The sequence below is a fragment of the Microtus oregoni genome, unplaced genomic scaffold, assembly GCF_018167655.1.
Source record: "Microtus oregoni isolate MIOR12 unplaced genomic scaffold, Mior012 000001F_ref0000356, whole genome shotgun sequence".
Taxonomy (NCBI): domain Eukaryota; kingdom Metazoa; phylum Chordata; class Mammalia; order Rodentia; family Cricetidae; genus Microtus; species Microtus oregoni.
In genome coordinates this window covers 88,644,843-88,671,293 of record NW_024543060.1, presented here as the reverse complement: position 1 = coordinate 88,671,293, position 26,451 = coordinate 88,644,843, and the positions used below count along the sequence as shown (strand labels likewise).

At 41.5% G+C, this 26,451-nt stretch overlaps 1 protein-coding gene across 2 annotated transcripts in view; it reads left to right on the top strand.

Annotated features, from left to right (window-relative positions):
• The window catches only part of Uhrf1bp1l (UHRF1 binding protein 1 like), a 69,104-nt gene extending 51,077 nt beyond the window's left edge, over positions 1–18,027 (top strand). For both annotated transcript variants that reach the window (XM_041665084.1, XM_041665093.1), the window contains 9 exons: positions 1,835–2,028; positions 3,869–5,367; positions 5,734–5,906; positions 8,216–8,358; positions 9,485–9,635; positions 10,609–10,862; positions 11,281–11,389; positions 14,578–14,771; positions 16,168–18,027. In XM_041665084.1, coding sequence (XP_041521018.1) covers positions 1,835–2,028; positions 3,869–5,367; positions 5,734–5,906; positions 8,216–8,358; positions 9,485–9,635; positions 10,609–10,862; positions 11,281–11,389; positions 14,578–14,771; positions 16,168–16,287 — 2,837 coding nt within the window. In that variant the 3' untranslated portion in view covers positions 16,288–18,027. The remainder of the gene's footprint in view (positions 1–1,834; positions 2,029–3,868; positions 5,368–5,733; positions 5,907–8,215; positions 8,359–9,484; positions 9,636–10,608; positions 10,863–11,280; positions 11,390–14,577; positions 14,772–16,167) is intronic.
• The last annotated feature ends 8,424 nt before the right edge of the window (positions 18,028–26,451 follow it).

Sequence of the window (26,451 nt, the reverse complement as noted above, 5' to 3'; positions counted from 1 at the left end):
TAAAGACGTGCGCCACCACCGCCCGGCCTCTGTAGCCTTTTTTGTCTGGCCTGGAAGTTGCTATATTGACCAGGTTGGCTTCATGTCTCTTCCTCCTAAGTGCAGGCTAAAAGTGTGTGCCACTGTGCATCAGCCACAGTGGACAAGGGCACTCACATGGACTCTCCTTGCCTTGCTTCCTCTTCTGAAGCTCTATCTCCAAATAGTCACTGAGGTCCTGAATCTAAAGACTTTAACAAAAGGACTTTGGAGCATGGGGTAAAATGTGCAGTTTGGCTCATAGAAACAAGTATAGTATTTTTGATCTTGTTTTTAACACATGTGCCTCTTTTTCATATTTTAATTGTATACTGCTCCCTTTCCTTAATATTATGAGCCCAGTAAAGGGTTCTGCTAGCTAGTTTGATTTGTTTTTAGGGCTGAGATGTAGCTTAGTATCAGAATGCTCGTTTGGTACTGGAAATGCTTGGTTTCAGCCCTCAGCATCACCCCAACCCCAGACAAACAAATGTCCACCAAAACAGCAAATAAGCACAGTAATATCTTTGAGCTACAAGGTCATCCGGAAACCCTGTTAGAAATGCCACACAGAGCCCTCTGCTGCTCAGTGTTCCATCTCTCTTGTGCCCAGCTTGGGGACAGTCTCTGCTCTCTAGTCTTCTCTATGGCTACTGCCATCACTGTCTTAAAATAGAAATTTCCCTTCCTTCCGGACAGTGAAGCGTTCTCCTCTGCGCTCTTCTTTCTCTTATTACTGAAGGCAGACACCTCGGCATCACAGCTGATCTCTGAGAGGCTTGAGTCACTCTTTTCATTTCATTTTATCTGCCGTATAGAAATTTTTAATGGAATTGGACCATGCTTTATTTCTCTTATTTTTTTTGTCCCTAGCATAATGCATAAAATATAGACCTTCAGTGGATGTTTTTTTGCTTTTGTAAATTGAGTGAAGAGATGAACGCAAGCCCCCTAAATCAAATGCACATTGGTGGAATATTCTTTCTTTTGGTTTTCTACAGGTTGGGATTTCTTTTTTTTTTTTTAATTTGATCTGAAATTCTACACATGTATTATCTCTCTCCCTCAATACATTCAGCTAGGAACTCGAGTTGTTTCTGTAGGAGGTAGTATCAGTAAATTGAAAGAATAGTTCAATTGTTGAGCTCTTAGTTATAGCTACCGTAACTGTGAACCATGGTTACCAGAAACTGGGGAGCCTCACTCGGTGTGTCATGTGTTACTGGGAAAGTTGGGGTCCTCTCTCAGGATTTATAGTCATATAGAATAAAGACCTTATTGAGCTGTTCTGGAGCCTGTAGCTTTTATGATTAATATGCTTGTAGTTTCAGATACTCTCTAATTATCAGCATTCATTTACTGGGAACAAATTGAGTATAAATTAGCCGATTATTGAGTTACTGCTTTGCCCGAAGCCCTGTTCCAGGACTTTACTAAAGAGGAATGAGTTGCTTGTGCTTCTTGCTCTTGGGTGGTTGCTGTCTCATGAAACTGGCGTTAGAGGATGCTTAGTGCAATGCAGGCAGTAAAGATACTGTGGCAGGTCACACAGGTCATGACTTTGACACAGTGTTTTTAAAGGGTGATGTGAATCTGACAGTACTTCCTGTTCATACATTTCATTTTACATTGAACTGTATTTTTCAGTTAATGAAGCACTGAAAAATGTCTTGTGTCTATATATGCTGTTAGTCACATATCTATCTAACTTCATATATGATATTTATTAAGAAAGAATGCAACCTGTTAAGAATAGCTTTTCTTGGGAAATATAACTATATGTTTATTAATGGTGCTTAAATTTTTTTCTCCACAGTTCCATCACCCAACCTATATAGCCAGCTAAATGCTCTACAGTTTACTGTAGATGAAAGAAGCATTCTGTGGTTAAATCAGTTTCTACTAGATTTAAAACAGAGTCTTAATCAGTTCATGGCTGTGTACAAGCTGAATGACAATTCAAAATCTGATGAGCACGTTGATATTCGAGTTGATGGCTTAATGCTAAAGGTATTGTATAAACAAGTGGTTGTAAGAACAACGCTTGTTTTTCCTGTGTGTGTGTGTGTGCGTGCGTGTGTGTGTGTGCATGCGTGTGCGCGCGCATGCGTGTGTGTGTGTGTGTGTGAGAGAGAGAGAGAGAGAGAGTCAGAGACAGAGACAGACAGACAGGGTTGGCTGTCCTGGTACAGACAGAAGACAGACAGAATCTCATTATGTAGCTCTGGCTGTCCTAAAACTCACTAAGTAAACCAGGCTGGCCTGGAACTCATACAGACCCATCAACCTGCTTTTGCCTCCTAAGTGCTGGAGTTGAAGGTGTGTGCCATTACATCTCCCTAAGAGCAAAGCTGTTTTTATAGAAAAAAAAAACTGACAGTATTATAATACCAAAGATATAGCATGGTGTTCAGATAGGAATAAAGTTAATTATAATCTTAATTTTTATGTTGAAATTTAAGATCGAATTTTGACTCACAGAGAAAATCTAAAAAACTGCATTTCCCCATTTGTATATTTATGATTTTAATTTTTCTCTAACTTCTGTTCATTGGAAGTAAGATAGAGCAGTAAAATGTAAATGTTTAGTGGGATGGCTCAGCAGAGAAAGGTGCTTGTAGCCAAGCCTTATCGCTTGAGCTCAATCTCTGGGCCCCACACATGGAAGAAAAATGGACTCTTGCAAGATGTCCTCTGGCTTCCACCCCCTGTGATACTAAATCTAAATAAGTAAGTAAATACATAATACATGCTACAAGAAAGGTCTTTACAAATCTTTAGTTCCTTCAGTCCTGCTACAGGGTTTATATATTTTTTCTTCTTAAAGAGGTTAAATATGCAACAGAATTTTCAAATTGTCTGGGTTGTATTTGTTCATATTATTCCCTTTATTTATATCCAAAGTTCACACAAAAATGGCTTTTTATTGTGGATGAGTAACTTCTAGTTTGAGCTGTGTACACTCTTAGGTTTTTAAAGGGAAAAGATGAAAAGTTTAATTAATAAAGTCCTGAACATAACTGAAAATTTATTGCAAGATCTGTTATTGATGGATTATGTACTATAGCCTCTTTTAAAAACTGTACAAATAGTATTCCACATTTCCTGTCATAAATAAAAATCCTTTCAATTTAGCATAAAGGAACATGTTCTATGACTGTGTTTCAGACAGATCTAAATAATGATCATTGTATTTTCTGGGTACTAACAGTACCCAGAAACCACTTTGCACTCTTTGATATGAAATCTCCAAGACTAGATTTAGTTCACCCCTGAGAATTATCTCAGTAAGTTTGACCATTGTCTTAGCTTGTTCTCTGTCTCTTTCTTCTGGATGCTGGGACTGCAGGTGTGTGTGTGCTCTTGCACCCAGCCCAGGCAACAGAATCCAATGCCATCTGCCTGTCTAATCACTGTCATTTGTCTGGTTCATTTTTTAAAACACTTGGATTTAAAATCTTAACAAAAATATCAATATCATTTCTCAGATTTAGTTTTATTCTGTGTACTCCTTAAATAGTAAGTTTTGAAAAATGTGTCTGTAGTTCCAGGACAGGCTCCAAAGCTACAGAGAAATCCTGTCTTGAGGAAGAAAAAAACATAGAACACCCATAATTCTGAGCATTGTTAAAACAGTGTGATGTCCTGTAAGGCGTGTGTCCTCTTCTTTAGTGGCTAATTCCTTAACTGAAGTTACTAGAAGATTCAACAGAGGGATAAGTTGTGATTTATATCAGTAGAGGAAAGAAGTATGTCGGGGAAAGTATCAATAACAATAATTCCATGTCTTTCTCATATTTTATCCAGATGTAGAGATTTGTAAATTGAACAAGATTGTTTTCCCTTCCAGTTTGTCATTCCTTCTGAAATGAAAGCAGGCTGCCATCAAGATCAGCCCCACACAGTATCTATCCAGAGTTCCGAAATGACCGCCACCAACACAAGGCACTGCCCGAACTGCCGGCACTCGGATCTAGAAGCTTTGTTTCAAGACTTCAAAGACTGTGACTTTTTTAGCAAAACTTACACTAGATTCCCCAAATCCTGTGACAGTTTTAATCTTCTACATCCGATCTTCCAGAGACATGCTCATGAGCAAGATACCAAAATGCATGAAGTTTATAAAGGGAATATTATTCCCCAGTTGAATAAAAACACTCTTAAGATGTCTGCTGCCACCGATGTGTGGGCAGTGTACTTTTCTCAGTTTTGGATAGACTACGAGGGGATGAAAAGTGGAAAGGGACGGCCAATAAGCTTTGTAGACTCTTTCCCTCTGTCTGTCTGGATTTGTCAACCAACGAGATATGCAGAATTACAGAAAGAACTCCAGACTTGTGATCAAGTGTCTCTTAATACCTCCCAGAGTGAATCCAGTGATCTGGCTGGCCGGATGAAGCGGAAGAGACTGTTGAAGGAGTACTACAGTACGGAGTCTGAGCCTTTGTCAAACAGTGGGCAGAGGCCTGCATCAGAAACATTTTTACGGCTTTCCTCTTCGTCTTCGGATGCGGATGTTCACGTCCTGGTTCGTGTCCATAAACACATCAGCATGCAGATCAACCACTACCAGTATCTGCTGCTGCTCTTCATACACGAGTCGCTCATTCTGCTTTCGGATACCCTGCGGAAGGATGTGGAAGCTGTGACCGGCAGCCCCGCTTCTCAGACTTCCATTTGCATCGGGGTTTTGCTTAGGAGTGCGGAGCTGGCCCTGCTGCTACATCCCGTAGACCACGCGGGCACTCTGCACTCTCCGGCTTCTGAAAGCGTGAGCCCTCTGCTTCCTGACTACCCGCCCTCAGAAAATGGGAGCGTTCTGTCTTCCAAGAGAAAACATGGTGGTGGTATGCATCGAATTAGAAACGCAGCCCTCAATCACATGTCAGACAACAGATCCATGAGCGTTGACCTTAGCCATGTCCCTTTAAAGGATCCTTTGCTTTTTAAGTCAGCCAGTGACACAAATCTGCAGAAGGGCACTTCTTTTCTGGACTACTTATCAGACAAACATTTAGGGAAAATAAGTGAAGATGAGAGTAGTGGGCTTGGTTACAAGAGTGGCTCGGGAGAAATGATGTCAGAAGTCAGTCACAGAAAGGATGTGTCTTGCACAGGCGCGGACAGTGTCTTGAACTGCAGAGATGACGCAGACAGGTTTTCTCTGAGTGACGGCGGCAATCCAAACATGCCTTCAAATGCTTTAGCTGGTAAAGGAAGTGGAACCGTGGAATCAATCTTCAGAGCCGAAGATTTCCTTCCTGAAGAGGCTTCAGTCCCTGAGAACTCGGAGGAGAGTAAAGAAGAGGTCCCCACAGCCAGAGCACTTAAATCCCAGCCATCTTTAAGGTAGTGCTACTGTTGGGATGTAAATGGTTTTAGTTTTGTTGTTTCTTCGTTTGGGAGCAGAAAACCTCGTGACAAAATGTGGCTTTGAAAGAGTCTGTTCCCCGAGTCTGAGGACGCCTTCGAGCTTCTACTTTTTGGTGTCCTTTGGGTGCTGTGTGATATACTAGCTTTACTACAAATTGTCTCCATGATGGCCTGCACCTCTGTGTCCTGGCTGGGCAGTAGTCCTGTGCTCCTCTGGCCTCTGCCTGCCCAGCCCCAGCATTACAGAGTGCACTCGCTCTCCCCACAGCTACTGAGAGGACTTTAGGATGAACTTCTTTGCTCTGCCTGCAGTAATTTCCTGTTACTTCCGTTTGCCAACAGTATACAACCTAAGGAACGCTGCCCACCCGCCCCAGCCCCACTCCGTGTTTCCTACAAGAACATGAGAAGGAGCGCCTCCCAGGTCTCCCTGGACAGCATCTCCCTGGACAGCACGGCCTTGGAAGAGCAGCAAGAGAGTGACGGCAGTGACAGCCACGTGTTGTTGGGGAAAGGTAAGGAGGACAGCGGCGTCCGCACTAGAGATGAGCGCTCTCACCACAGGGCTACCTGAGTTTTTACAGTCATACCCAGTGCTTGCTAATCACATCAGCCAGACAGACAGAACGACTTAGTTTCTGTACGTCCTGTCCTGTATTCTTGGAGCGTAACTTCCTAGTGGCTTTTCTAATGGCCCTCCTCACATCTGCTTTTGTTCATTTGCAGGTTGGTTGGTTGTTTTTGTTTTCTGTTTTCACTCCATAAATAGATTGCTTCCTCAAATATAAATCTGATCATGTTATTTTTCAGTTTAATCTCAGGAACTTTTCATGCTTTAAGGCTGTGAAATTTAGAAACCTTAATCCTTTTTGAAAATGTTCTTTATATTTTGACCCTAGTTTTTCTACATGCCTGTTTTCTTTTTCTTTCTTTACATTTATCTAGCTATAGTAGTGTGTGGGCAGGGTAGCACATGTCCCGTCTATGGGAGTGTGTGGGCAGGATAACACGCATGTTCTGTCTATGGGAGAGTGTGGGCAGGGTTCTATGGTAGTGTGTGAGCAGGGTAGCATGCATGTTCCGTCTATGGGAGTGTGTGTACAGGGTAGCATGCATGTTCTGTCTATGGGAGTGTGCTCAGGGTAGTATATTTTCTGTCTATAGGAGAGTGTGGGCATGGTTGCATGCATGTTCGGTCTATGTGAGTGTGCGCAGGGTAGCATGCATGTTCCATCTATAGGAGTGTGTGGTAGGGTAGCACACATGTTCCATCTATGGGAGTGTGCGCAGGGTAGCATGCATGTTCCGTCTATGGGAGTGTGTGTACAGGGTAGCATGCATGTTCCATCTATGGGAGTGTGCGCAGGGTAGTATATGTTCTGTCTATAGGAGAGTGTGGGCATGGTAGCACGCATGTTCGGTCTATGCGAGTGTGTGGGCAGGTTAGCACGCATGTTCCATGGCATGAGTGTAGTGGTCAGGGGACAACCTGCAGGACTTGTTCATCTCTTCTACCATGTGAATTCCAGGGATGGAACTCAAGTAGTCAGATTTGGTAGCAAATTAGCCAGTGAGCCATCTTGCTGGAGCCATGTCTCATTCTCTCTACTGTGACAAATGTTTTCTACCTCAGAGCCTTACACTGTGCTTGGAAAGTGGTCTTACTTTTTTGTTGTTTAGCCAAAATTCTCTTCATAGAACCCCTAATTCTTGGACCGTGAGGAAGACTCTGACATGCTCTCTTAACTCCATAGACCACAGTTACCGTCATAGCACCTCCCTGTGCCATGTCTGGCGGACAGCTTACTGCTTATTACATAGACCAGACAGTTCCATAGTGGTTAACACAGTGCTGAGTTGGGCCTGATGTTTTCGTGTTCTTGACTTCTGTTATCATGCTTGTAATGTGTATTTATGTATCTCAAAGTATTAATCTGTGATAGACACAAAGATTATCTTCATTTACTATAGATAGCTTGAGGTATTTTGAAGCACAACAAACTGAAATATTCAGGCAGCTAAGAATAATGGAGAAGAGTCGTAGGGTATTCAGTCCAGGTGAGCGGAGACTGGGATTCCCTCTAGCCGGTGAGAGGTCAGGCAGTGTGGGTAGATGAGGGTGGAAAGCTGGCTGGGCTTTCCCGGCACAGCAGTGCCACTACAGCAGCAGGAGCTTTGTTTGTTTATTAGTGCTTAGTGATAGTGTCATTGTTATGTTACTAGATTTAGGGCTTTAGTATGTTGTCTTAATTAGGGTCTCTATTGCTTCATTCAAACACCATGACCACAAAGCAAATTGGAGAGGAAAGGGTTTATTGGGCTTACCCTTCCACAGGACACTGCCATCAGTGAAGGAAGCCAGGAAAGGAACTGAAACAGGGCAGGAACCTGGAGGCAGGAGCTGATGCAGAGGCTGTAGAGGGGATGCTACTTACTGACTTGTTCCCCATTGCTTGCTTAGTCTGCTTTCTTTACAGAACCCAGGACCACAAGGGGCTGGACCTCCGCCATCAATCACTAATTAAGAAAATGCTCTCCAGTCTGGCCCACAGCCCTCTCTCATGGTGGCTTGTTCTCAATTGATGTTTCTTTCTCTCAAATGGTTATAGTTGTGTCAAGTTCATACACATCTGGCCAGCAAAATAAATCTCTGGCAGTTTATTGCTGTGCTAAGGGACCGTATTGACTCTGTTTGTTTAGTGCTACTAAACAAGGCTTTGCTTGAAAGAGTTAAAGGGGGTAGTCTATTTTTGATAAAAATAAATGTTGCTGGAACATATATAAACAGATTTTAATTTATTAATTTACTTTTGTATTATTTCAGCAATTAAGAGGAACTCCAATGCAAATTGCCAGAGCCCAGCAGAGAGTGTGAACACCAGTGCAAACAGGCAGAATTGTGGGGAAGCCTCTCCCGATGCCGTCAGCACGAACTCTGAGGGTGCTCCAGAGAGCCGCGATGACTTGGTAAGCGTCTCAGAGTTCTCTGAAGAAATGCCAACTGTCCTTCATGCTGGATCCGTGCACCTCTAGGCCTTCATTCACACGATGACAGCTTAAGTACTGGCTGGTCACTTCTGTGTTGCTGCTCCTGAGCGCTCTTTCCGCCTAGTCACCGCTGCTCCCGGGCTTGCTGTCTGTGTTGTTTTGTTTTTTATTTTTTTTTTTGTTTTGTTTTTTTTGATTTTTCGAGACAGGGTTTCTCTGTAGCTTCGGAGCCTGTCCTGGAACTAGCTCTTGTAGACCAGGCTGGTCTCGAACTCACAGAGATCCACCTGCTTCTGCCTCCCAAGTGCTGGGATTAAAGGGGTGCTACTGCCTGGCATTTTGTTTGTTTTGAAGAAGGGAGGGAGTAGATCTGTTCTTCGTTTTTCAATCTCTGTCCCATTTATATTTTGACCAATATTTTAGTTCCCTTTGAGGATACTTTTTAAAAGTTTGATGGCACAGATGGTAGCCAGTCCTTACAGTGAAGGTCCTTCTACAAAGGAAATAGGTTGCTAGTTTCTTTTACACCTTTCTGATACAGTGAAATATTATGAAAGAATTTAGACATACCCTACTTTTGATGAACATTCATTCATAGCTGAAAATGTCATATTACTGGTATTTGTAACCAAAATACTTTATCTTTGTGGATTGAAAACAAAAGCAGCTAGGGTTTTTCTACAAAGATTGAGCATCCTTTGTCCAAAGCTCTTGGGTACGGAAGTACAGAAGGCCTCAAGAAAATTTTGAATATTGGATTTTTTACATGTAAGTACGAGGTGTCTTTTGTACAAAGTCCAGTTCTAAACCCAGAGCTGGTATCGTTCTTAGATTCCGTATATGCATAGCCTACGGGTAATTTTCCACAGCTTGTGACAGTCTGTGAAACAGCTCAAAGGTGTGGAATTTCTTACTTGTGGCATCACTTTGTCACTTGAAAAGCAGTCCATTTCTAAGTTTGAATCATACGATACAATAGCTAGGCTTTGGGGGCTATAAGGGCAGTTTGATGGATACATCAGAATGGTATTTGTAGAGATTAGTCTCTGTTTCTTTTATTATTTCTTTAATTTTGCACTAACAACATTTGTACAATCATTGATAGATGTCAGTTGTGGTATTTAACATTACTGGCATTCACGGGGAGATTGACATCCGGGGAGAGGACACGGAAGTCTGCCTTCAGGTGAACCAGGTGACACCCAGTCAGCTAGGCAACATCAGCCTGCGCCATTACCTCGGGAGTCGGCCACTTGGTAAGGGTTCTCCTTGAACCACCGTTCACATGAGATTCTTAAGACGCTGTAAATTGATTTTGTGTTCTGTGCCTGGCTCATAATATCGGAAGGTATGCTGTTACTTCCTATCCTGGGAGGTGGAGATAAACATACCATTTTGTTTAGAAAAAAAAAAAAAAGAGGTTCCTGGCCTTTCTGTAGTCTTTGATGGAAGCCTGCAGCAGCTGGGGTGGTTGGCGCGCCGTGTGCGTGTTGCTTGTTGCTGACATTACTTGTCATACAATAAACAAGCAAAATATCCCACAATTTCTGTTCACAGCTAGTTGACTTCAGTCTTTCCATTATTAGCAGCCTTTTAAATAGGATGTTCTCTAAAAGTTTTGTTGAAGCTTAAATTTTGTTTTTAAATGTTGGTTTTTATCTTGGCAAACCAACTCAAATTCTTTCTTGGCACAAGGTCAATCCAGAAAAAAATGTAATTATGAATTGCATGTGTTCTTTACTCTAATTTCAGTTCTAAGTGTTCTCTAGGGTTGCTGCAATAGCATCTTCTCTGTGTACATTCACATTGTTCAAGGCCCTGATTTATTTAATGCGGAAGGTTCAGAGCCTAAGAATGATTTTAAATGCCGTGGCCTCTTTGCCACGGTTGTCTGTCTTATTACAGAGACATAGCTGGGTGCTCACATGGGTGTCGGATCTGAAGAGTGCATCCTTTCAGAGTGTATCATGAATTTCCCTATTATGAAAAAGTAAAAATTGTAGAAAAGCTGCCAGTATTTTATTTAAAAATTACCCCGAAAAAGTGAAATTGTGGTTCTTATGATATATCTTATTTATGTTAGACAATCATTTAAAATAGTAAATATTAAAGCTGTTTCATATATTCCTTTAATATGCGGTGTATTTAATATTCTACTGTAATCTTAATGGCATATAATGTTCTTTTTAGTAATGTAACAAAGTTACAGTTTGTATGTTTGTTTCTTAGGTTCTGACCAGAAAGCTGGAATCCATCCCAAATCCTCTCCTGAGATTTCTCTGAGGTTTGAAAGTGGACCCGGTGCTGTAATACACTCTTTGCTTGCAGAAAAAAACGGATTTCTCCAATGCCACATAGAGAACTTTAGTACTGAGTTTCTAACATCTTCTCTTTTGAATATTCAACATTTTTTGGAAGATGAGACTGTTGCAACTGTGATGCCAATGAAGATACAAGTTTCCAATACAAAGATAAACTTGAAAGTATGTTAAGAGCTGAGTTTTTGTTTTCGTAAATGTTTGCTTTCCCTCTTCTGGTGAGGTCATGCCTTCTCCACATTATGCCCCCATTGGAACGGATGAAAGTGAGAGAGTAGTCTTTGCAGTGGAGCTCACAGATCCTTTCTAGAAGGGAAAATAGTGCCGACAATTTTTTTGACATAATAACTAAAATTATATCAACTTTTAAGTCACTAAAAGTAGAATGAACTAAAGTCATGTTTATTTAAGTTGATCATTTTAATATTTTCCCCTTTGACACAAGGTTTCTCTGTGCAGCCCTGGCTGTCCTGGAACTCACGCTGTAGAGCAGGCTGGCCTTGAACTCACCAAGTGCTGGGATTAAAGGCCTGCCTCAACTATTTTAATAAGAACATGCCAATATTTTGTCCCTTACCTCTAGGATGACAGTCCCCGCAGCAGCACGGTGTCCCTGCAGCCAAGCCCTGTGACTGTGCATATTGATCACCTTGTGGTGGAGAGGAACGATGATGGCAGTTTCCACATCAGAGGTACACCTTACAGAGGAGCGCCTTACGTGCTGACACTGGGCTGGGTCCGTGCCGCTTGTCTTTGTCACTGCTTGTTTACTTTGTAGGGATTTGCCGTAGCGATGACTGAGGAATGCCTGTGGCTTTAGTCTTCAGTATTTATGTGCAAACCCTGGAGGTAACTCTTCAGTAGTTAGCTTGATATCTGCTCTGCAGATAAGTCTTGAATGAAAAGAAGAAAGGCCTTTGTGGTTTCGTGTGACCCTGCCCCTGTCTGTGTGTGTCCGTGTGCACATTCATGCCACAGTGAGCACATGAATGTCTGAGGGCAACCTCGGGTATTGGTTCGTCCTCACCTTCCATCTTGTTGGAGCCCGAATCTCTTTGTCCCTGACACTCTTTACTCCAGCCAGCTGCCTGCAAGCCAGCAGCTCCCCTACTCTGCCTTCCATTTCCCCATAGAAACACTGGGCTTACACAGTTATTCAGCTGTTAAGACAGATGAAATTATGAAAGATGCAGGTAAATGGATGGAGCTAAGAAAGTATGGAATATATACATATTAGAGTATTACTCAGCAGTAAAAAACAAGGACTTCTTGAATTTTGCATACAAATGGATGGAAATAGAAAACACTATCCTGAGTGAGGTAAGCCAGACCCAAAAAGAGGAACATGGGATGTACTCACTCATATTTGGTTTCTAGCCATAAATAAAGGACATTGAGCATATAATTCATGTTCCTAGAGAAGCTAAATAAGAAGGTGAATCCAAAGACAAACACATAGGCATCCTCATGAATATTAACCTTCATCAGGCGATGAAAGGAGACAGAGACAGAGACCCACACGGGAGCACCGGACAGAAATCTCAAGGTCCAAATCAGGAGCAGAAGGAGACGGAGCACGAGCAAGGAACTCAGGACCACGAGGGGTGCACCCACACACTAAGACAATGGGGATGTTCTATCCGAATCTCACCAAGGCCAGCTGGCCTAGGTCTGAAAAAGCATGGGATAAATCCGGACTAGCTGGACATAGCGGACAATGAGGAATACTGAGAATTCAAGAACAATTACAGTGGGTTTTTGATCCTACTGCACGTACTGGCTTTGTGGGAGCCTAGGCAGTTTGGATGCTCACCTTTCGAGACCTGGATAGAGGTGGGCAGTCCTTGGGCTTCCCACAGGTCAGGGAACCCTGATTGCTCTTCGAGCAGATGAGGGAGGGGGACTTGATCGGGGGAGGGGGAGGGAAATGGGAAGCGGTTGCGGGGACGAGGCAGAAATCCTTAATAGATAAATAAATTTAAATAAAGAAAAGAAAAGAAAAAAAAGATCTTTAAAAAAAATAAATAAATAAATAACAGCATAGGAAAAAAAAAAAACACATCCTGTGTGAGGTAACCAAGTCCCAGACAGACGAACATTGCATGCTTCGTTTTATATGCAGACATTAGCTTTCGCTTTAGATTTGAGTGTTTGTTAGTAAGGGATCAGGGAAGGAGGGTTCTTCGAGGATATAAAGGGATAAAAGGAAAATTGCAACGGAGGATTAGCAGGAATGGGAGGGCAGGTAGAGGAGAGAATGTGGGGTGGCGCTAACAAGATAAAGGCCCCTCGAAAGCTGCGTGACCTAGTACTGGAAAAGGTCTCTAAAATATGTACACATATAAAAAGAAGTTAAGCATAGTCACCATGTATTGAGGGAGACAATACCCCAACTGGACATAATATGCTACCAAATTAAAGCCCTCGTGGGTTACATCTGGCCCACAACGCAAGATGATCTTTTTTATTTTATTTTATGTTTTTGGTTTTTCGAGACATGGTTTCTCTGTGGGTTTGGAGCCTGTCCTGGAACTAGCTCTTGTAGACCAGGCTGGCCTCGAACTCACAGAGATCCGCCTGCCTCTGCCTCCCAAGTGCTGGGATTAAAGGTGTGCGCCACCACCACCTGGCTAAGATGATCTTTTTTAAATCCTATAACCTTGCTGAACAGAATTATTAATTCCAATTGTTTAGTTATTTATTTAGATTTAGTTATTTTATGTATACCAGTGTTTTGTTTTCAGGTACATCTACACGCCAGAAGAGAGCAGCAGATCTCATAGGCAGCTGTGAGCCACTATGTGGATGCTGGGAATTGAACTCAGGACCTCTGAAGAGCAGCCAGTGTTCTTAGCCACTGAGCCATCTCTCTAGACCTCCAATTTTTTTTTAAGCCAGTTCCTTATTTTTTTTTTTTTGGTGTGTGTGTATGTGTGTGTGTGTGTGTATGTGTGTAAGATCATATCATTTGTAAGTGTCTTGCTCCTTCCTTATAGTTTGGATGTCTTAATTTCCTTCTCTGCCCAGTTGCAATGGCCAAGAACCGCTTGGGCAATATTGAGGTTGTAAGAACACACATCCTTGCCCTGTTCCTGATTTGGGCAAAGAGGAAAAGTACCACTAAGTATACAGCTGTGGGGTGTCTATCAGTACCCATTGTCACAATGAGCATATATGCCCTCCATCACATTGAGGATACAGATGTAGGGTGTCTATTGATACCCTATGACACACTGAGGAAGTTCCCTTCTGTTGCCAGTTTGTCTAAACTTTTATTATGGTAAGGAGTAGGATTTTTCAATTGTCGCTTTTCCTTTTTGTTTGTTTGTTTGTTTGTTTGTTTTTCTCTACATAGCCCTGACTTTCCTTGAATTCACATTTGGACCAGGCTGCCCTAGAATTTACAAACATCTGCCTGCTTCTGCCTCTCGAGTGCTGGATTAAGGACACGTGCCACCATGCCAGCCCTCCGGAGCCTTTCTCTAGGCTCTGAGGAATCACATAGCTCTATTTCTCTGTATATATAGAATTATTTGAAGTTTTTAAAATGTAAGGCAGTCTTGCATTGCTTACTACTTGCCTCGGGTCTATTTATATTTTTATATGTGGTATGTTCACTTTGCTAATATTTTGTACAGCTTGTGTCTCTGTTACAAGCATCTTGATTTTATCTTCAGTTTCTTGGCATGTTGTTATTGTTTTGGGATCTTTTGAACGAGTGAGATTTTGATTTTGCTGTGTTTTTCCTTTCCTATTTTTCTATCATACATTTCTATCTTCATGCTAACAATATATTTTCCCTTTAAATTTTTCATAATAGATCTTAATGATTAGTCAAATGACTTGGAATTGTTATCTGAGTGCTTATTTGTTTGATCAGATTCCCACGTGTTTAACACTGAAACTGATTTCCAAGACGATGCCAGCCGTGACTCAGTGGTCCTGAGCAGTGGGAAGTGTGATGTGAGGAAGCCACCCAGTGTCACCCAAGCCACTCAGACGAGCCCAGAGGTCCCTTGGCCTTCTCAGTCCATCGGCTGTCCAGAATGCTCCTTCAACTTTACAAGGGAACAGGTAATAGGAAATTGTAGCATTTCATAATTACTGAAACACAAATAGTTCAAAACCCCTGTGATGTCTTTCAGTAAAGCATGTTGATGACTGAATGTACATAGCATTAAGAGGGTTATTGATGCTAAACGAGGTAAGAGAACACTCTGATTCCTTCTCCTTCTTGAAGTACTGTCAGTATTCTTGTCCTTCTAGAATCTTACTCATTTTTAAAAATCAATTTTCAAGTGTGTGTGTGTATATATATATATATATATTTTCCTTAGCATTGTATAACATCTTTCTTTCTTTTTCCTTCCTTCCTTCCTTCCTTCCTTCCTTTCTTCCCTTTGTCTCTCTCTCTTTCTTTCTTTTTTGGTTTTTCGAGACAGGGTTTCTCTGTAGCTTTGAAGCCTGTCCTGGAACTAGCTCTTGTAGACCAGGCTGGCCTTGAACTCACAGAGATCCACCTGCCTCTGCCTCCCAAGTGGTGGGATTAAAGGCGTGTGCCACCATTGCCTAGCTATATAAGATGTTTCTTATATTACATTTTGCTTCAAGCTCATTTCAGTGGCTGAATGTGGATGGATTATCATTTCTGAACCTTCTGTTTGACATTTCTTAACATCCAAGTTGCTTCTGATTGTTTGCAATTATAAATAAACAAAATATCCTGCCGAGTTTTAGTTCTCTAAAGGTTGAAGGAGTTTATTGATCTATTCAAGGATTCCCCAGATGACCACTCTCACTGTGTACAGAAACAGCACTGTAATTGCTGCTTGTAAAGACAGGCCGTCCCTAGTTTTATTGTATCTTCATGTGCTGTGGCTCTGAGAGGCAGAATCTTGAAGGAAGCCTTAGAAAGTTTTGCCCACATAAGGAAACACCTATGGGAATGTCGAGGATGTGAGTCTGGAGATCAGGTTCTCTCTAGTCAGTGGTTCACTTGGACCACATGGAGAGAAAGGCCATCTAAGAGAGTGACTTACGTAAACGAGAAAGTGACTGACCCTGAAATCCAATAGACTGAGAACTCAGGGTTCTTCATAAGAGAGGAAAAGAGGACAGGTGGGAGGGTGTGAAGTAGAAAAAACTGGCATCCCAGCCAGAGGACAGAGGTCCTAACAGAGAAGGGAGGTCAGCCGTGGCTGAAGACATTATCCAAGGATGCTGCAGCCAGACAGTATCACTGCTACAGTCGGAAGTGAGAAGTTAGCTAGTATTTTGAGTTACTGGGTCAAAATTTAGGAACACTTTTAATTGTATAGTAAGTGCTTTCAAATAGCTCCTGGAAGCAACTTTGAGCTCAAGTGAACCCTCACTAGCACTGGGTGGCTTATATCCTAAGTGACGCTGCATAAAACAGTTACGTGTTCTGGAAGTGATTATAGTCTCTTGACTTCCAAATGTGTCGTTTCAGCTCATGGAGGAGAACGAGTCTCTTAAGAAGGAGCTGGCCCAAGCTAAAATGGCTCTTGCAGAGGCGCACTTGGCCAGAGATGCACTTCTCCATCAAATGAAGCAGATGGCCCTGCAGTAGCGGCGGTGGCTGCGAGAACTCGGCTCGCAGCTCTGGAGTAGGAAGGTTGTGATTAAAACATGGCTGTAACCAGTTAGTGGGAGATTTTCCTTAACATGACAATAAAGTGAGACCGAGTGTGCTGAAGTGATGAGTGTTCCAACCCGGCTTAGAGAGCACTGGGCGCGCGGGGCCATCGGCCGCTGTGGTCCAGGGAGGGCAGCGCAGGCCCCGTAAGACAGCAAAAACATGTCAGGACCGCATTACCAACATTTAAAAAGAAAAGTGAAGACCTGTTGAGCTCATGCAGATGCTGAATTTATTTCTTCTTGTTAATAATTTTCTATTATTTACAAAAAAATCAGATGCCTTTAGGGCTAATGTAAAAGAAGGATTACATTTTAAATGTTATTAAAATTATGTACTTAATCTATAATTATTTAATTGCTGTAAAAAGTCCAATCAAATTAATAAATTATATAATTACTGAGTTTACAAACTGAAAAGTCTTGACCACACCGAGCTTATAAAGTAACTTGAAAATGTGAAAAGAAAGGCACCTTAGATGATGGGCAAGGTTTCAATAAGGTACAATTGTAAAAATAAAAAGCACAAATACTAGCGTATGTGAACAAGTGACTTAAAAGTATTACTTGTACATTCCATTAAATGCTTATCATTAGACGTAAAACACAATTTATCTTGCTATAGTTGGCAGTATTTGTAACTATAAAAGTCTGAATTCATACTATTTTAATATTTCTTTATCTTACCTCTTTAAGGAGAATGTTTTCAGAGAATTTGTTTTTCACACACATAAAACAATTTCATACCATTCCTGTAGTATCATATTACACACGTTTGCTCATATAAAAATATAAAGCTAGTTTTGATTACATTTCTGTGATGTGTGTCTATGTGTGTTTCCATATGCACATGCACACACACAGTCTTCTATAAGAGTCCTTGGTAAATTTTGAATTCTATTTTCTAGGGCTTAAGGTTGAAAACAACATGAGAGAATCTTAATTATGCATTATGAAATAAAAGTACATGAGTATTTTAAGAAACAGGTTTTTGAAGACAATATATTTCTGATAGAATTAAAGCAAGTGGTGTCTATTTTAAACCTCATACTCCTAAATAGAAATGTGTCTAGGATAGGCCCGAGACAGCTGGACTGTTCTTTCCTAAAGGTACTGGGAACCCTGGCCCTGCTCTGACACTCACGGTGCTCTGCCGTTGGCACAACTTACAGCCATCCCTGTATCCCAGGACTTTATTACATTATGTGTAAGAGTGATTTAAATTTTATTGTGAGCAGTATTTACCACCCCACTTCCCCATATCTTCCTTTTCAGTTGACGTCATTAAAAAATACAGGCACTGTTTGGGAGCCAACATACAGCCAAGAACAAATAAAACTGTTACTATCTTACCTCAGAGTATTTACAACATCACATTAAACTATGTTACTCTAAACTGTATGTAGCCTTAGATTAAGTACAAAGGTCTAATTAGAGCTTCGGAATGTATAGGCTGCTAACCTTTGATGTCTAGGTATGTATTCAGCGACTCGTACAGGATGAACTTCTGAGCTGACACTGTTTCTCAGGATCGACCTATTCTCTATAAATATAAAATTTTTCTATGGTATAATGTTATATTGTTTAATGTTACTAGACACTGAATGTTTTCCTTATTCCTTTAAAATGTATTTGGCCTTCCCAAGAAATCATATAAACAATAGAGGTGATAATATTCTGAGCATTCCATATGGTTTGTCCGATTGTTTTTTTATTTATAAAATACTGGTTTTGTGGTGGTGTAGGATTCAGGAGACATCTCCAGAATGTTTCGTGTGTTCTCCACTGTGGATGCGGAGGGTCGGCAGGACTGAGTTGCTGGAGGAGTGAAAGGAGGGAACAGATGTTCAGGATAAGCTGACTAAAGCACGTTAATAATTAATAATGTGCCTTTGATTTAAAGCAGGCTATTCTGTCTTCTGATTTCACATAATGTTTCATTTGCAGACTTTTCCAAGGCAGAGGAAAGGGATGAATCACTGTCATGCCTGTTGATATATATAATTTATTATTTTTCTATTTATTTGTTTTTCAAGACAGGATTTCTCTGTATAGCTCTGACTATCCTGGAAATTGATCTGTTAACCAGACTGGCTGCAAATTCAGAGATCTTCCTGCCTCTGCCTCCTTAGTGCTGGGTCAAACATGTGGGCCATCACTCCTGGCTGACAAAATTTATTTTTAAACTTTTTTCTTTTTCTTCCTTCCTTTCTTCTTTCCTTTCTTTTTTCCTTCCTTCCTTTCCTTCCTTTTTTCCTTCCTTCCTTTCCTTTTTTTTTGTGGGCTAATGTCATAGCGTTTTTCCTCCCTTTTTTCATAGTATTTTTACAGCTTCTGATTTTTTAAAAAGTATTTTATCTATTTTGAATTGATGTTTGATTTAGTGTAAGATGATGGTCTGATTTCATTCTTGTGCAACTATTTTCCCAGCACAATTTATTAAAGTGGCTGTCTTTTCTCTGCCATATTCTTTTTTTCTTTTCTTTTTTTTTTTTTTTGTGTTTTTTCGAGACAGGGTTTCTCTGTAGCCTTGGAGTCTGTCCTGGAACTAGCTCTTGTAGACCAGGCTGGCCTCAAACTCACAAAGATCCACCTGCCCCTGCCTCCCAAGTGCTGGGATTAAAGGCGTGCGCCACCACCGCCAGGCTCTCTGCCATATTCTTGGTGTTATAGTTGGTCATAAATTTGTAGCCTCATGTCTGGGTTTCACATTTGAGTTTGTGCCTTTTCTTTTGCCAGTCCCTTACGTGCTTTGCTTTTTAATTTAACATGTTAAGAACATTTTGTGGTACATTTGTTCTTTTCTCATCTCTTAGCAATGTAACATACCACTAGTTGGTATTAGTTGTACAAGGGTAGTATTGTCAGTGTGAGAGCTGTACTTTGTCTAGCAACACTCTATTAACTTAGTTTAATCCAAGTATTTATTTCTTTTTCATATAAAATTTTTACTTTTTGATACTTTCATGCATGCTCACATGGATTTTGATCATGTTTCTTCCCCATTCCTTCCCCTAATTCCTCCACATCTGTCCCTGTGATAAAATGTCATGGGCAAGGCACTTTGTAGAGAGAAGTGCTGTGGGACAATGGTTTTACCCTGTAAAGATTTGTTTCTTGTACTTGTTTAATAAAATGGTGATTGATCAGTAGCTAGGGAGGAAGTATAGGAGGGGTGACCAGGAAGGAAGTAGAGTTACGGCAGTGAGGACAGGAGAATTCTGGGAAGAGGACAGATTCAGTCTGTAGTCTTGACCCAGATGCAGAGAATGCAAGATGAGAATGCCTCGCTGATAAAGGTACCAAGCCACGTGGCTAGCATAGACAAGAATTGTGGGCTAATTTAAGATGTAAGAAAGAGTTAGTAAGAACCCTGAGCTAATAGGCCAACTTGTTTGTAATTAACGTAAGCCTCTGTGTATTTCTTTGGAATGAACAGCTGCGGGACCGGGCAGGACAGAAACCTCTGTCAACAACTTGTGTCAGCCTGAATAACTGCATCCACATAAAACCTGAGAGAGTTTGAGAAGGGATTCTGGACACAAAAAGAACAGAGTTAAGCGTGGCTTCCTGGTAGCATTTTCTTGGGTGGGCTCTATTTGCTAAAGGCAAGTGCACCTCATTTAAGAGAGACTTCCCGACTCGACTTTAGCAGCAAAAACCTTGAAGTTCTTTTTAGAGGCCTCACCACCAAATACTTACATGGTGTTTATGAGTAGCCCATAGCATGCTTCTTGGTGATGGCAGGGACCTTGAAACCATTGTCCCACAGCAGAGAAGGGTTTATTTAGGTTCAGGGTTCCAGAAGGTTCAAATCCATGATGACAGAGCAGAGGCAGCAGGCAGGCAACAGGCACGGTGTCTGGAATAGCTGAGAACTCACAGTCGGAGCTGTAAGCAGGAAGCTGAGAGAAAAAACTACAAATGATGCTTGGCTCTGAAATCTCAAAGCTTATACCTAGTGAAATACTTCCTCCTGCAGGGCCACACTCCCTAAACCTAGCCAAACAGCACCACCAACCGCAGACTAAATATCCAAACATGTGAGCCAATGGGCATTCTCATTCAAACTGCCACAACACCCAAGGTATGTGTCTCAGTGTATGTCCAGTCCTAGGTCTCATACCAAGACACCTTCCTGCATTTCATCACCAGGTCTTGATGTTTGGCTGATTTGTCTGCTTCGTTTACGAAGCCCTCTCTTACCCAAGCGACCATCACCAATTTCATTCCACATCGTCCCCGTTGTCTCCTCACTGCCCTTGCTATAGTCATTCTGATTCTCCTTGGATTCCTGATCTTTACTCTAAACAGAATCATCTCTGCCATTTGATACCATTTTTATTAATTCTTTGATGATTTAATACAATGTACTTTGAGAATACTCATCTCCTTCCTATCTCCCCACCCCCAGAGCTCTTCCTGCCTCCCTACCCACACAACTTTATGTTGTCTGCCCATCAAATCCAGTTTGTGCTGGCCAGCTACTCCTAGATGTGGGACCCATTTTGAAGTATGGTCAGTATGACAGGATTATATCGTGAAGCAAAACTGGTTTTCCCATAAGCAGCCAACTGACAATGGCTTGGGGTGGGTCTTGGTTGACACTTCCCTTTCCTGTTCTTGAGTTTTGTCTGACTAGTTCATGCCCTCACAATCACTGTGAGCTCATATGGGTATCTTATCGGGAGGGATCACCAACAGTCAAAGCCTTTTGAAAAAGCCATATGGAAACCTACTAGTATAGGAGCTTCCTAAAATATATGCATATTCTCATGTAAAGAGTAATTTAAGTGGAGTTACCTTACAGTGAGGCATAATGCCCAACTAAATACCATGTGCTGACTTTTAAGCAATTTTAATCAAAGTTGTTTTAGTTCCTTGAACAAAAACCCTTTAGTAGCTTATCATAACTGTTACAATGGTAAGTCTTTGGCTTTGTGCGAAAGTTCTGCTGTTCAGTGAGTTAATTCTGAGCATTCACAAGGTTAAACTGTGCACGTACCACTTAAAACACACCTAAAGTAGAGGTTAGCTGTTATTCTCACTAACCTCATTTTTTAAACCATCTTTTATTTTTCCCTCTGTCCTTGTTGTCTTGATCTAAGCCTTTGGAATGAGAACTCCATGCTTTGTGCACACGTGTTTCAGAGGCTTGAAGTGCATGTCCTTTCTCATTGCCTAGCCAGTTCCTGTTTGTCTCTCAGATCTTAGCCTGTCCCCATTTCTTAAGGGAAACACTCCCTGATTACTCTAAGACCGGCTTTGTACCTTCTCTCTGCTTTATGCCTTTGTAATTTTAAATTTATCTGTTTGTTTGGTGTCTGGTCTACGAGATTGTAAACTCTGTGAGATTTTTCATTGTCATTATTAAACTTTGTATTTCTTGGGCCTTATACAGTATTTGGAAATAGGTGCTTAGTAAATTTATGGAAAGAATAAAATAAGATATTGAAAAAGGTTTCTTTCCAGGTATTAGATTTTTCATTAGTTGGATTTGAGATGGAACATGGGCAGAGAAATGTTACCAGAAGTGGGGGTGGGGACTCTGTGTGTCACCATGGGGAAAATGTAAAGTAGCAAGCACTGTGGGAAGCTGGACCATACATACCATGCTCAGAATTTGGACTATCTGAATTTCTAGTTGATTTGTCACAAGGTGGAAAATAAGCAATGCACCCCCGTGGTATTGCTACTCCAAGTGTCATCTGGCTTTTGTTGTGACATATGGTGTTGTGGCTGTTGAGATCTGCCAAACCCATTTGCTAAACAGAGTGGAAACAGTCCAAGGGAGCAGCGTCTGAAATGCTTTCCCTTTGGGAAAGTGACGGGTACTCCGAATTTCAGTTGTGCCTAATTCCTTAAAGCACACACTCTTTATCTTTAGTGCCTAGAGGCGCTATGATGTGTGTGTGTGTGTGTGTGTGTGTGTGTGTGTATGTGTGTGTGTTGGATGCGTGTGGTCGTGTGTGTGGAGGCTGCAGGTTGCTCTTGACTGTCCTCTCAAGATGACTTGAGACGGTCTCTCACTGAATCTGGAGCTCGTTGATTTGGCTGGGCTGGCTAGCCAGTGAGCTCCACAGATCCACCTGCCTTCCCGGATTACATAATAGGCATCATCATGCCTGGTATATTTTTTAAAATTGATTTTATTGAGCTACACATTTTTCTCTGCTCCCCTCCCTTTCTCCCCCCCCCCCCCCACTTCTTCCATGATCCCCATGCTCCCAGTTTACTCAGATCTTGTCTTTTTCTACATCCCATGTAGATTAGATCCATGTATGTCTCTCTTAGGGTTCTCATTGTTGTCTAGGTTCTCTGGGATTATAAAGTGTAGGCTGGTTTTCTTTGCTTTATTTCTACAAGCCACTTATGAGTGAGTACATGTGATAATTGACTTTCTGGGTCTGGGTTACCTCACTCAATATGATGTTTTCTAGATCCATCCATTTGCCTGCAAATCTCAAGGTGTCATTTTTTTTTCTGCTGTGTAGTACTCCATTGTGTAATATACCACATGTTCCTTATCCATTCTTTGGTCAAGGGACATTTAGGTTGTTTCCAGGTTCTGCCTATGACAAGCAATGCTGCTATGAACATAGTTGAGCGCATGTTTTTTATGGTATGATTGAGCATCCATTGGGTATATACCCAAAAGTGGTATTTCTGGGTCTTGAGGAAGGTTGTTTCCTAATTTTCTGAGAAATCACCACACTGACATCCAAAGGGGCTGTACCAATTTACATTCCCACCAGCAATGCAGGACTGTTTCCTTTACCCCACAGCCTCTCCAGCATAAGTTGTCATCAGTGTTTTTGATCTTGACCATTCTTACAGGTGTAAGATGGAATCTCAGACTTGTTTTGATTTGCATTTCTTTGGTGGTTAAGGATGGTGAACATGTGTGTGTCTTTGTATGGGTGGTGCATGTTAGTGTATGTGCCTGCAGAAGCCAGAGTTAAGGGTGCTTGTAAGTCACCCAGTGTGAGTGCTGGGACTTAAACTCAGGCCCTCTAGAAGACCAGTACATGCTCTTAACTGCTGGGCTATCTTTCTGGTTTCAATGTTATTATTTTAAATACTAAGTAATGTTTTATGCAGTCAGTTCACTTAATTATATTTGGTACATTTTTGCTTGGTTCTTGAGAAGTCCAAAGTTAATATGATATAAAACATAAGCATAATGGTTTTTATGAACCATTAGAGATAATCTATGAATTCCCACTGGCTTAGAGGACAATTCATGTGAATGCTGACATATTGGAATTAGCATATATGTGGCCAGCTCATTTGAGAATTTGAAGCATTTAAAGATTCCTGAGAAATATGAAAACAAATTGGCCTTTATGCCTTATGAAATGTTTGAAATACATTTTAGTCCTAGAAAAAAATCACTTAGGGCTAATCTTTTTTTTTCAATTCTGAAATATTTTATTTAAAATAATTAGCGTGTGTATACTCAAGTGAATATTATCAGGTTTGATACCAAGTGAACACAGACCTTTTAAAGTAAGCTCTTTCCCAGAGATTTGTCATAAGACTAATTCCATTCTGCTGAACATGAATGTATCACAGATCTGCTCCAACCATCATTGGCCCAGGTGTATTGCCCAGGTCTAGAGCGCTGGTTGGACTTTGATTAGATTACATGGCCACACACGGTACTGGCGTCACTGAGCTATCTCCACGGGTAATGACGTCACAGTCAAGCCTGATGACCCGAGTTAGAGCTTAAGAACCCAGTTGGGGAAGAAGGTGTGTGACAAGGCTTCTCCTGGGGAGATACAGCACACAGGTCTGTTCACCCCAGATGAGGAGCCCATGACAGGCCAAATCACAGATGCCATCTAAGTCCAACTTGGTGGGTCCTGAGTTTTATTGGAATATGATAGGTATATGGGGGAGGGGTTATTTACAGGAACAGAAATGACTCAGAAAAGGTGGGAGCCTAGAGCATACTAGAATACTGCCCAGCCTGCAGGCAGCTCAATGGGTTGGGAATGTCCTTTCCAACTAACTCAGTTGCTCTACCATCTTCCAGGCAGTGCGACTGGTTTCTGCCTCTTCCAGGAAGCTGGTCTGGTCTCAGAAGTCTTCTTTGCAGCTTGGTTTGTTCAACAGTGAATAAGCAGTCTTAATTGCTTACTGTTGGGAGGGAGGGGCCTAGTGAATCTTGTCAGTGTCAGTGATTTCCTGAAGCTATTTGGACTTGTTTATCATCTGTCTCAATGAGCTTCCCCGCAGGACGGACTGTTGAGTCGCAAAGGAAACCGCTACATAGCAGAAGGTAACAAACACCTGGAGTTGAAGCCTGCTGCACCATCGCTGCCCTTCAAATAAATGTAAAACAAAACAGACAAAACCTTAAGGACACGTAGTGGGATGTGACCCACAGACATGTTCCTAACATCTATGTGGCAGTGGTCTGAGGCGTGTTAGCCCTCCCTTCCCATGCGGATTTAATCTAGAGGAGGGGATAAATGGACAATTTCAATATGTTTTCATGGGTAAATCCATGTAATCCAGTTTGGGGGATTAAAGACTTCTCAAAATGTCACTGGAGCTGAAGTTTGGAAAGCGCCACCTGCAGGCCAGAGGTGTGCGGCAGCGCAAGGTGGAGCCTGGGTCTGTGGCTGGATCCAGGAGATGCAGTTGCTGGACCAGATACTTCTTTTAGGGTCTTCAAAGACTATGTTTTCTTGGGTTTCAACTGTTTGCCCTCTGTGTATGATTGATAACAGGCTTCCCTAAATATACATATGTGTTTGTATGTGTATTTGTAATTGTGGTTGGGTTTTCAGTTTTAAGTTTAATGTAGCTTTAATTTAGTTCACTTGGAGAGGGGTGCTTAGTAGTTACAGCAATTAGGATAGAAGTCAGCACATTTTTGTCCTGCGAAGGGCAAAGGTATATATTTTGTAGTCTCTGTTGCAGATACCCAACTCTGCCACATAATGAAGTCAGCTATAACCAACACATTAATGAATGTTTGCACTGTGTTCGATGAAACTATCTACAGAAAGGCAGCTGGCGTCATCTACCACCTGGAAATGAATCCAGACTACCCATGTTTTTCCAGTCCCAGGGTGACTTACACCCAGAACAAGGAAAAGGTCCCTTTTCCCATCATGCCTACCTCTCCCCGCAAAGGTGAGGCTTTTGTGGGGGACCTTTTATGTAACAAAAAGTGATTCGGTGCTCTTGGCAGTGTTTTACCTTTTTCAGTCCTGCCTGTGTATAAGCCCAATACTAAGTTTTCTTCCAGGTTCTGTATATTATATGTCCATTCTTAAAGCTGAAAGGTATTCCTTATATTCACTGCAGACATCCATTAAATAGGCTACATTTTGCTCTTTATTAGCTTCTATTGTTGCCATAATAAATTACCAGAAGTTTATTCCATGGTACAATTTTCTGGTAGTGTGGCTCAGCTGGGCCCATCTCCTAGTTACAAAGGCTGAAATCAAAGTGACAGCAAGGTTACATTGCTTTCTGGGGTTTCAAGGTGAACTTTCTTCCAATGTCATTCAGGCTGTTGGCTAAAATCAGTTCTGTGTAGCTTCAGGACCGAGACTGTTTCCTGTCTGGCTATGGAAGGCACCCAGCTTTTAGAGACCACAGGCATGCCTTCGCCCTCAGCTCCCTCCATCTTTGGGGCAGTAGCAGGACACATTCTGTCACTGTTGACTCTTCTGCTCCCTGGACAGTGTCCCAAGTGGTGGCTTCTCTGCTTGTATTGGAAATAGCACTTTCATATTGTTATTAGCATATTAAGAATTTTGAATGTTGCTTCCCATTTCTTATTCCCTAATTATGCTAATTACTTAGCATTTGCATTTATTCAACCACAAAACATCTTTTCATATGAACATTTTCCTATATGATGACTTCTCTATAATTGTCGTATAATCCTTCATGGGGTGGAATAAAATTTATCAATCACTCTACTATTAATTGTGTGGGTGCTCCCAGTGCCTGTAATGAATGTATTTGTACCAAAAGAGTATGTGTGTTGAATTTACCTTTTAGGTTCGATTTTCAAATGTATAACAACTGCATCAAGTAATATCATCATTCCCAAGAGAGGCCTTTCTAGAAT